Here is a 12,276-nt window from a genome sequence, read left to right as displayed (position 1 = left end):
CGCTAGTAAGCCACACACACACATCCACACATATACATTAAATTATATTTACATGGCGTTTATTAAGTATAATTGAATGCAATTTAATCATAAAGAGTTAGAAAATATTCTACGGAATTACTTCACTTCGTAGACTTTTCGTAAGCTTCACCATATTTCTTAAAGAGAATCTCAGTGCTAGTTCCATTTCCAATCCGTTTATGTACCTTAATTTTTATGCTTTGAATTATATTTAGAGAATTATTTCACCTGGTTATAGCTGAAAATGCTGTTTTTTTATTGAATTTAAGGGTAAGAAGAGAATTATGTCCTTTTCTAATTATTCTTGAAGAATTTAATTTGTTTTTAAAGGGCACATTAATACGGATCACTGAACTAAGGTACTCGATACAGGACAGATTAATCAGCTACTAAATTTTGATTTTCATTGAGTAAAAATGAATTCATCTGCATTCTATAAGAAAGCAGATATTCAAAAAATGTTTTTTCTATTCTCGCAGTCATAATATTTTTCTTAAATATTCAGCTAATTCATATTCAAATACTCCAATCCATTACAATTAGTAATAAATCGATACAGTAAATAAATAATTAAAATCAATTAAGTGGAATTTTAATTGCCATTTTCCCTCTGATAAACCTCTCTTTAGAGTTCAATAACAGTCGATCAGCTTTTGTTGGGGTTCATTTTTCTTTATGGTATGCTTACGTTATATATGTATGTATTATGCATTGCTCATAACTCGTCAATTGCAACTTTTAATATCTCTTGGAAAAAAATCAGTATGGGAATCCAGAAAATGATTCTTAGTGACTCTAAAACTATTATTACTAGGCATTGTCATTGCACAGTGTTTAAAAAAAAATCCCATTGTTTAAAGGTAGATCCTATGCTCATATCCTAGTCTACAATTAAAAGCTGAGAGTCAAAATTAAGGGGGTTGCTCTTAGGAAGCCTTAATTAGAAGTAGTTATAGGAAATTTTAATCAATACTTATTATCTTATGGATTAAACACTTACTCCCTATTTGATCACATGTATGGAAAACGGATATTCGTCAATCATAAAGAAAAGAAAGGTGAATCAAAATGAGTTATATTCTTGTTTTTCCAACTGCAAAACCATCTTAAGCTACTATCGGATTTAATCTTTAAATTATTCCAATAATAATCAGAACAATGAGAGCCACTATTCTTAACTAAAATTTATTAATGCAAATCCTATTTTGGTTTCATATGCCTTTCATTAATTACATTAATGATATGGATATTTACTAATTATTACTATTACTAAAATAGTTGTAAATACTTTATCACTGATATGTTTATGTACTATTTTATTAAAAAACGTATTTTTTAATTTATTAATAAATTTATTAGAATTTATTAATATTAATTATTTATTTATTAATAAACCAAAAAAAGTGCATACTAATATTATTAAGCTGTTTAATAAATACATAAAAGGGCACTTCAAAACTTTTTGTATCCTATGTAATTTGTCTCCATTCCGATACCATGTGCATCCTTGTACGCGTTACTGACTTACAGTGAAAAACAGAGGAGAGCTCCATTCAAGATTTTATTCCTGATCTACTAATACTGAATGAGACCTAAAAACACTTTTTTTTTAAATATATCTCTCCTAATGATCCCTGAAACAGCCGTTTACTTTCCCCTTTTGTAATTAACGACAGTTTCCTGCTCTTGACCGCATTTGCCAAGCCACCCGTTCTCTCTGACCAAGGTTTCCCTCCTTTTTTGTTTCCACCCACTCATACCCTCATTCTGTTGCGCCCTGGAATTTTTCATCAGCTATACTTTAAGTATATTTAATTTTTGTGATGATAAAAGAACTTTCCCCCTTACGATCAGAGCTTAAATTGGGCCAGTGCTTCTTAGTTTTTGTAATAAATCATAATTCTAGTCGGAACGCACCGGAGCCCTAAATAAGAAGGCTGCGGCACTTCTTTTATGTAACTGAATAACAATTTCAGTTGAAATTTTATCTCGAAAATTTTATTTTAACAATAAAATTATATTAAAAATCGAGTATTAAATTTCAGTTTATCTTTTTACATTTTATTTAATTTTAATTATTTAATTACTTTAATCTTTAATTATGTCAATAAATAATAATTAATTATTTAATAATTATCAATTAAATTATAATTAATTAATTATATAATAATTATTGAATTAATAACAATTTATAAACATTAATTAAATAGCTATTAATTAATTTGATAATAACTAACTATTTAATTTTAAAATTAATGTGTTTAATTGTCATTTTATTTATTTATTTACTTTTGTGCCTCTTTGCTGACGGTCTTCCATAGGGCTCCGGCACTTCTAATCTTAGAAATTAAGCCCTGGACAATACCTCAAGTCAGCCTTCACAGAGTTATTCACAAAATTTTTAATGGAGTCTAAATGGAACTAAAAAAAAACACTCTAAATGGAAAGGAAGTGCACAAAAAGTAACCATGGTACTCAACTATCTGCAGCTTCTAACTATAATCGTTACAAGGCAACACGATGGGAGGGACCAAAATCAACCTGAAGTACTTATTCTACTATTAAACTTGCCCAACCTATACCTGACACGTAAAATGCCTTCGTTATCTTTGAACACACTTATTGACTTCAGCTTCTTAATATCATCAGATGAAAAAGAATCATGTTGAATAATCTTCACGATAGATTTCTCAGCCCTTATCAATTCATAAACTTTTAACTCTCCTGATTCTCTTTCTTCTTTCGGGTATTTCCTATGAATCTGTGTATCCACCCAATCATTATAAGTATTTTCTTATACTGTGAAAAATAGCCAAAGAATTGTGAAGACATATCGCTAACATTGCTTAACGAAACTATAACTGCTTTACGTTTTTCAGTATTAACCTCTTCTTTATTATCGATTGGGATAGAACGAGGCCATTCTTCTTCCGGCAGTGCCAACCAAGGTGGGCCCTCCCACCATCTTGATTCAATGAGTTTCTTCACAGAGCATCCTCTTGATGGCATATCGGCTGGGTTTTCCGCACTTGGTACATGATGCCAATTTTCACGATCCGATAGGATTCTAATTTCTGAAACTCTGTTATTCACAAAAGTGCTCCAAACTTCTACGTTCTTTATCCAGAACAGTGCTGTTGACGAATCGGTCCAGTAATATTCCTTTGAAATTTCGACCTCAAGGTTCTTCTTGACAAATGATGCTAATCGCACTCCAATAAGACAAGCAAGCAATGCAAGTCGTGGTATACTTATTTTTTTCAAGGGAGCCACTCGTGCTTTGGCTTGAACTAGGGTCACTTTGACTTCTTTCTTTTGACTTTTCAAATATACTGCACTTGCACCCTGTGAAGCATCGGCAAACGTATGCAAACTAAAAGACTGTTCTTTTGTCAATGAAAGTAGTCTGGGAATCTTCACAGAGGATAACAAGGGCAATTCTTTAACCCACTTCAAGAAGTTTCTTTTAATATCATCAGATAGCTCTGCATCCCAGCTCAATTTAGTTTCCCAGCTCTTTTCCAAGTATAACTTTGGAAGGAGTGTAAAAGGGCAGGTGAAACCTATTGGGTCAAAAACTCTCTGTACAATTGATAGAACGTTTCGTCTTGTCACTGAGAGATCAATCAAGTTGACATTAGGGATGTCACAAAACAAAGAATCTTCATATTTATCCCACAGAAGACCAAGTACTTTCAATGGTTCGTTCATTGTAGATTTTCCACTGTTCAGTTCTGTTTGCTCCCACCCTCTTAAGTCAAAGTTAGCACTTGCCATTAACTGAGTTGATTTTGCAATAAAGTATTCTGCTTCTTCATTCGAATTCACTGAAGTGACACAGTTGTCAACATAGAAGGAATTTTTCAATTTTGTAGCTACTTCCTTCAAAGAAGGTTCACATTGGTCTAAATGAGAGTTGGTCCCTGCTCCTAAAAGAAACGGACTGCATTTTAGTCCGAAGACTACTCTGTAATGGCGAAATTTTTTTATTTCCTTTTGTTCCGAGTTTTTCTACTATAGGAATCTTAGGAAATCACGATCAGATGTTTGAACAGATATTTGAAGAAAAGCTCTTTTAATATCTGAGATAATCCCTATTCTTCCTTGCCTAAATTCAAGAAGCAATCTAGGTATTAATTCAATTAAATTTTGACCTTTTGCTAAACAGTCATTAAGTGACAGGAAATCTTTTTGCTTGCACGAAGCGTCAAATACAGGCCTTACTGCTGTTGTACAGTTATCTTTGAAGACCGGTCTGGGGGGAAGATAATGATTGTTAACTCGTTCCTCCTCTTCTGTTACTTCTTCTATTACTCCAGATTCGAGCCATTCTTCGAACACTGCATTGTATGTTTCAAATTTATCTTTCAGCATGAGCTTCTTTGTCATGGAAATCAATCGCTTTTCAGCAACTTCTCTCTTACTTGGTAAAGCTTCTTTATCGTTGATCCAAGGTAAACTGACTTCGTAGCGATCATCCACCCTCTTCAGAGTCTTATGAAAATGATCCCACACTGCTTCTTCTAATTCTGAGTCAGTTTTACTTTCTTTGGCATCTGTAATTCCCAGTGCTTCTAGCTTCCACAAGTTTTCTATGTCACTGCTGTGAGTCAACATCGACGATATGGTTGAAGACATGGACAAGGAGTTTCTTTCTGAAACGTTATCTTTTATCTTTCCCATGATTGTTCATCCAAGTAGTGATTCCCCAGCAGTCAGCCCATTTTCTAATTTCTGAATTCTTCCGGTTAACAGAACACCTGCGACGTCAGCTCCAATAAGAACTTCTATTTTCAAATCCTTTTTTCCTACATCAGATGCATGGATATTCTTCTGTCTTAGTTCTTCTATCCATGGTCCATGCTGTAAACTGGCTACTGGTCCACAAATCTTCGACTGTTCCAACAAGATTAGTCGTCTAGAAAAATCACCTCTTAGGCTTCTAACGTTCACTTCATAGCGTTTGTGAATTTCCCTCTTTGCTGTTACTCCTCCAAAAAGTGCATGGATTAAAGATTCAGATCCAAATATGTGGCACCCAGAGACGTAGCTAGGGTTTTCGGCGCCCGGGGACAAGTGACGATTTTGCGCCCCTTTCTCTGTGCCAAGAATGGAAAACATTTCATTCTAAAATTTCGTAACATCAGTTTGGCGCCCCCTGAATGCTGCGCCCGGGGACAGATGTCCCCCCTTGCCCCACCCTAGCTACGCCACTGGTGGCACTCTATGTCCACAGCAGTCTCCTTTAATATGTATGAACGTTGCGATCCTGTATCGATAAGTGCTCTTTTCATAATGTATTTTAACACAATTTTTCATAATGTGCTCTTACTGTCTTCTGCTTTTTGTTTGCGTCTATATTAATTAATAGTGTTTGAAGAAACACTTCATCTAGGAAATTAGTGCCCGCAAGTGATACGTTTTGTTTTCCTCTTCTTTATTCTTTTCAACATCATTGCTCTTTTGATTGGTGGGAAAATCCGGACACATGACACCCCATTGTCTTTTCGAGCATATCATACATCGTACATTTGTCTTACATTGCTTGGCCCTGTGTCCAATTTTGAGGCGCAACAAAGCAATCTCGACTTTCATGAAATTTTTCACAAAATATGCAGGAATTCTTCTCACTATAATTGGTTGCTTTATTATTGCCTGAGAATAAATCATTTGCTGTAGGCACGAAACGTTCACTCTGGTACCTTTTATCTCTTCTACTTTCTGTCTTGGCACCCGAATCAATTAATTTAAATCCAGCTTTCGCCAAAGAAATTCTCTGCTCTCCTTCCACTTCATTCTTTAAAAACAATAATAATTGTTTCAATTTATCAGAGAGAGAATTTTCTGCTGTAATTATTGATGCATAATTTCTAAGCCAAACTCGTAAAATTTCCTCGGGAATGCAAGATTCCACGAGCGGAAACAGCACTGCAGCGTATTTATTGCTCGTCATTCCTATTGACTCAACGAACGTAAATACGGCTCTAACTTGTCATACAATTCTAATATACTGCATTTTCCTTTTTGATCAGTGACATTTTTAATAATCAAACCTAATAATTCCCGAATATAGAATTCTACCAACAATTCTTCCCTGCCGAACCTATTTTTTAAGCTTTCTATAACTTTTTCATAATTTTCGGCAGTTGCAGGGAAGCTGTTTACAATATCCCGTGGTCTCGTACCGGGTACGGTCGCTTGAACGAGATAATGCATCTTATCCTCGTTTTCAATTTCTTTATCTTCATGTATTCGCTGAAATTGCCCCCAAAAGGGTAACCAATCATTAATTTCGCCACCGAATTGTTTTAACTCAATTTTAGGTAATTTCAGTTTCCGTTTGTTTGAATTCGGCTGAACACTGCCTATGGATAGTGTCGTTTGGCGATTGAAGAATAATTCCGTTTCTACTCGTATTAAATCTAATTTTTCTTTGTATTCTTCAATTTTCGCCCATTCACTTTCAAACTTATCATTTGAAGAAAATTCCGAATTTAATATTTGAGTATCAAATGCATTAAGTTCAACAGATAAACGTTCTAAAGTAACAAGTTTCGTTTTTACAGATTTTGCATCAGGAATTTCCTTTCTAATTCTTGCAAAATTGCATTAATTGTTCTCGTAAAAGACGCCCTGACAGGTTTTCGTTTCTCAATTAACGATTCCATTTCAATAAAAATAAATTCAATAAAGTCAAATAGAATTAAATTCGATAAAACCAAGGAGTATAAACAAGGAGGGGAAACTGGTATTACAACTTTTCCCAAAAATGGTCCACTTTTGTCGCATTATTTATAGAGGGCGCTGGAATCGTTAGCTGTTCTACTTTTCGTAGGATTTGACATAAGCAGCAATACAGAAAATATTGATTTGATGTCAATTTCCATCATGAGTAATTCTTATAGTGCAACCTGCTTCGTCCCTGGATGCAACACTGGTTATACATCTGTTAGGCAGAAGAATAAAAGCTTGGGAATCAAGAATCCAAGTATATTTAGAGCTCCAAATGTAAGCAACATTAATATCATGCCTGATCACAGTCAGACGAATTTATATAACTTTACAGAACATCTGGATTGCTAGTAAATAAGAGGGTATTTAAAAAGTAATAGACTGGAAATTAGTTAAATATTTCACAGAACTTTAAATTGGAAATTAGTTAAATATTTCACATAACTTATGTGCATTTGCATTTCGTGCATGAAAGCAGGCAATTCTGAGATTTTAAAGTTAAATAAATTTCTGGAATTATGCAAGAATGATGAAATATTTGCCTCTTTATTTCATTTACAGAAAAGAAGATTAACTCATTTCCCCTTCTTTTCCGTTTGAAGTAGGTTTTTATAATAAATGGAAATGAACACTGTGCTGCTTAAAATTAACTTCACTTGCATGGTTGAGTGTAAACATAACAGCAGATAAGTGTAATCAAAAATTTATTTTCCATGAGATAAATTCAGCATATTAAATAAGTTATGAATATTATAAAATCATGCCACCTAATCACATAATTGAATGGCTGTTAAAAGTTAAGATTTAAATCTTGATACACTGCACAGTGAGAACCATTATGCACAAGGATTTTAAATTTGAATGTGTAAAACTATTCAAGCGTTAGTGCTGCAATTAAATTTTAATTTGCCATTACTATTTTCAAATTAAATTTTAATCATTAAATATTAAATTTGCATCGAAAGCACGTTAAAAAAATGCATACAACAAGAGTATTTTAATTTTGTATGTAACTGAATTCTGATATTTATACATACTTGTTGAAATATATTTTACAGGATCCTGTGCTGCTAGACAAATGTAGACATGCAATTCCTCGGGCCGACCGAATACTTTCAGAGAAGGATGTTGTATGCGAGCATCATTTTGCAGTAAGTGATATAAAACGATTTTACGAGACGAAGTTGTTCGATGGGACAATATTTAAGTTGGAAATGGGCCGCCCTAGTCTCCAAGAAGGAGCAATACCCTCAATCTTTCCAAATCTGCCTTCATATTTATCCAAATCGTCACGTAAAAGAAAAGCATCTGCTGCAAGAAATGTGCCTGTGAAAAGAATGCTCCATTGGTTGCACATAATGTTGCCGCTACTAAAAAGGATTTTACATTTCCTCTGTTGACTGAAAGTGTGCAGAAGATTTCCAAACTGCATTGTTTGTGGACTGTAAATTCTGTAGTTGAATTCATTGTATGTGCTTGATGGGCAACTAATTACATGTGTGAAAAAAAGGGTTATAATTTATAAAGATATGACTGTAAAGGTTAGTTTTGTTTTGACATTTTTATAATTTCAGTATTGCGCGTCAAACTGCACTTGGTACTATTGTGCTACACATTCATTGCTTTTTTTTTTTTTCATGTGTAATTTATTCTTCACTTATTTATTGTTATTTTTTCAGATTTCTATGTTATCTTTTCTGAATTTTTGAGCTATGAATAGATGGATTTTTTTTTAATTAAGGGAATTGTCAGAGATGATACTTGTCTGTAGTGTCTTAGAAGGATTATTTTTCAATCAAAAACATGTTCTGAGAGACATAACATGAAATTATGTCTCAATGGAAATGGATTAGGCATATTTCATTGCCATTGGTTTCATGCCTTAGGAAAGAAACCAACAAGTGTCTGGTTAAGAAGCATATGGCAGAAGAACCAATTATTAATACTGACAAATGGCAGGCATATTCCATAGGCAGGCATGTGTATTACGTGCATAAGATTGTTAATTGTCTCGCAAATTTTGTTAAGTTGCAACTGATGCACTTAGTCTATAAAATCCTGCTACCTCTGAAATTATGAGTACAAAATTGTGGTCTTGAAAAGTAGAATTAGCTAATCCCCTACTGAATACCTGTTTCAACATGAAGTTAAGAGTAATGGCCAAAATCCATTGATTAAATCGCTATTAAAAATTTTCTCCTCGTAAAGTAATATGCATCTGTCAATTTTCTCATGCACTGTGATCCAATAAAATATTGATCTTGCATTTCTAATTCATTGGTCAGTATGTGTAATACCTTATAAGCAATGATATTAATTGTATATTATTTTATAGATAATATTTCTTGCTTTCTCATTGTTTTGATTTAATAATGGTATTTTGTTCCCATGTCTAAATAATTGGGTGCTAACTGGTCCAATTTTAATTTTTCAGCCAGTGTATATTGTTTGTCTTGCTGTTTTGTTTGTTTTTATCCAAACATGATGTGTTAATATGTACTAAAGATGCAATAGCTGAATTTAATAATTTTTATGTACCTTTAATTAATGTGGCTAATGTTATGCAAATGCTAATTGTTATACTATATCATTAGATTGCAATGCTTGTTTGAAACACAAATTCACTTAGGTCCAGGTGAATCAGCAATCTTGCTCAGCAAATTTCTGATCCATGTACTTCAGAAATTACCAACATTTTGAAAAATCCTGTCTTGCTTAATTCAGCAAAAGTACATAATTTCTTCATAAATGATTCAATAAGCTTCTGATGTTTGTTTAGAATAAATGAAATAATGCTGAATTAGTTGTTGTCCCACTAGCACTGAAATCCTGTGAAAATGAGAAATTTCTCATATATCCCATCATCCCATCTTGGAGTTCAGAAAATGTACGAAATCTTATTGAAAGATTCTTTTAGAAGGGTATGTATAATGACACAAAGAATTTTGTTTTCCCGTATCATTTACATAACAAATACAAATCTTTCACTCCTAAATAGGCTCCATTTAAAGCTATCAGAATACCTAAATATCCAAATGATTTTTTTCCGTGTATATTGGTTGTCCTGTACGAAATTGTGGACATGATCTCGTTATTCTAGATCATTTTTCTAAACATCTTGTTTTATGACCTCTCAAAAATCTCACTGCTGAAACTATTACAGCACATTTATTACAATATATGTACCTGGAAGACCAGAAATGATCTTGATTTAGACACACAATACCCTTCACTGGTGTTTGAATCGATTACCAAATGCTTGGATATTAAACTATCTCACTGTATTCCTCAGAGACCTGAGTATAATGAACAAAATGAACATGTTAATACCTGCATCAAGAGCTCTTTGCTTATACTTCATGAAAAAGGTATTCCATTTGAAAATGCATTGCTTATCCATCAAAATATTTACAATAGTACCTTCGTTTGGCTCCTAAAAGATTCTCCCACACTTCAGTACACTTAATTCTTTTTTTTTTCACTCATTTCTTGTAATATCATAGAACATTATTACAAGTTATGCAATATGTTAAATTGTTCGAAATTTATTGTTATGTGTCTTTTGTTGATTTCTTGATTGAGTGAGCATAATCATTAGAGTTTAAGGCTTGATCACCCTTAAATATCATTTCGAGATTCAACGACATTGGGCCTAATATATATGTGCATAAGTGTTTGATTTCAAAATTTCCTGGTATGATGTGATTATAATGGTTTGTATTGTTTCTTCATCCTGTATGTGATTTATCTAATTAAGTGTAACTGGGGATGTACAAAAATTGCATTTTGCTTTATCATAGAAATACTTCATTTACAATTCTGTACTGTGTACTTGCAATATCGTATATTCGAAAATTTTATGTACCATATTTATATCATGCACTTATATATATTTTGCATAAAAAGTTTCTTGTATTGAATTATGGAATAATTTAAATAAGTGGTTCTATGTTTTAATGTTAAAAATTTTGTTTTTGTGTAGATAGCATGGTTTGGGTGATACCTAAATGAAAAAATCTTCCCATTTAAAATGTAATCTATGTAATATGTATTTCAGACTGTTAGCTCCATAGCGATTGTCATGATTTTATATGAGGCTGGCACCATGATACCGGAATTTTTATTATGCACATAATTAATTTTTCCTCCATCCCTCAAAAAGGGGTGAATATCTGATGAGGTCACATTAAATTTATGTCCTTGGAATTATTACAGCCATCTAGAACCAGATAAGGGATTTCATCTGACGACAATATTTTTGCCAACAGGTTTGTTATAACATGACCAAGCTATGTCATCAGACAACTCATTTCAGTTCAGTTTGTCTGCAAAGTGAAAGAAATATTACGATTGGTTGTTCTCGCTGTGGAATATTTTCATTTTGTTTCTTATCTTCTGCATTGTCTGTACTTTTAATTTTATTAAGAATCGAGGAATTCCCCTTTTTTATTTCGCTATTCTAAATTATGATATGAGTGCCCTTTCTAAATTCTGGTCCTTAATGTATTGATGCAAAATTTAATTAAAAAGTCCTTCTTAAGTGTTTTTACCTTTTTTCTCATGTGAAGACTTTATTCGTTTAAAGCTTTTTGTTTTGGCTTTCCAAGTTTTTATCCTATTAGCTGAACCTCTTTTTTGATGATGATAAATTTTTAATCTTTGATGATGTGGAGATAAAGGCTTCCTGCTAAGTGCTCCATAAATTAAAATTTCTTGATCCTTGATATTTTCATTGGTTGAAATGTGTAACTGTGCTAGCTTATAAATAGTGGGAATTAGTGAATCTCTTAGTCTATTCATTGTTTTTTCGCTTCCCTCTGGATTTCTGCTGCGTGTACTCTTCTTGTTTCAAATATGTCGTAGTTGGTTTTTTCGTGGTTGGCATTTCTTCGCCCTCTTTTGCAGTTAGCGGAATAAGCCCTACTATATTATGGTATTAGTACTGGAGATGTTTTATGTACCAAAAAAAAAAAAAGTGATGACAGCTGCCATTATTTTCCAAATTTGAGAGACAGCCCTTATACTTTTCTTTCTGGAGTATGTTTGACTTTTTGTTTCCACTTACCGTATGAGAAATGTTGAATGTTGTTAACGAAGGCTGTGAAACTACGCTCAGTGCACAGAAATACAAATTTTTTAGGTGCCAGGAGGGATTCTACTGTGGCGGACTTCATGCAATCAATATGGAGCAAAGTCTGACGAGAATTGATAAATAAACGATCTTTGAAAATGTATCCAGGACTCTTCTTTTCCTTTTATTGGACAGCTCACCATGACATAGCAAACACCATGATCCTAAGCCACAGTACTACTGAAGTATTCTACACACACTTCCTACAGCCAAGACCAACTAGATATCTACAGGCCTGCTCCACCGATTTGTGACGTCACAATCGAAGGCGATCGTTCCCACGGTAGATGCAGCCGACTGTTTCATTTATGTAGTGCGCAGCGTTTTATTTCCAACACAAAAGTCAAGTCAAATTAATTTTTACAACTAATATTTCGAATTTTAGGAATAAT

The 12,276-nt window shown here is 33.2% G+C and overlaps 1 protein-coding gene across 1 annotated transcript in view; it reads left to right on the top strand.

Moving 5' to 3' along the window:
• LOC146999522 (uncharacterized) overlaps positions 1–11,987 on the top strand; it is a 44,631-nt gene extending 32,644 nt beyond the window's left edge. The window contains exons 2-3 of the mRNA XM_085810211.1: positions 6,820–7,029; positions 7,812–11,987. Of these exons, the coding sequence (XP_085666337.1) occupies positions 6,820–7,029; positions 7,812–8,153 (552 nt within the window). The 3' untranslated portion in view covers positions 8,154–11,987. The remainder of the gene's footprint in view (positions 1–6,819; positions 7,030–7,811) is intronic.
• Positions 11,988–12,276: the final 289 nt, after the last annotated feature.

The sequence above is a fragment of the Stegodyphus dumicola genome, chromosome 1, assembly GCF_044657685.1.
Source record: "Stegodyphus dumicola isolate Sdum_Otavi_A_Nest chromosome 1, ASM4465768v1".
In the NCBI taxonomy this organism is placed as follows: domain Eukaryota; kingdom Metazoa; phylum Arthropoda; class Arachnida; order Araneae; family Eresidae; genus Stegodyphus; species Stegodyphus dumicola.
The sequence above is the reverse complement of the archived record's forward strand: the minus strand, read 5'-3'. Positions and strand labels throughout refer to the sequence as shown.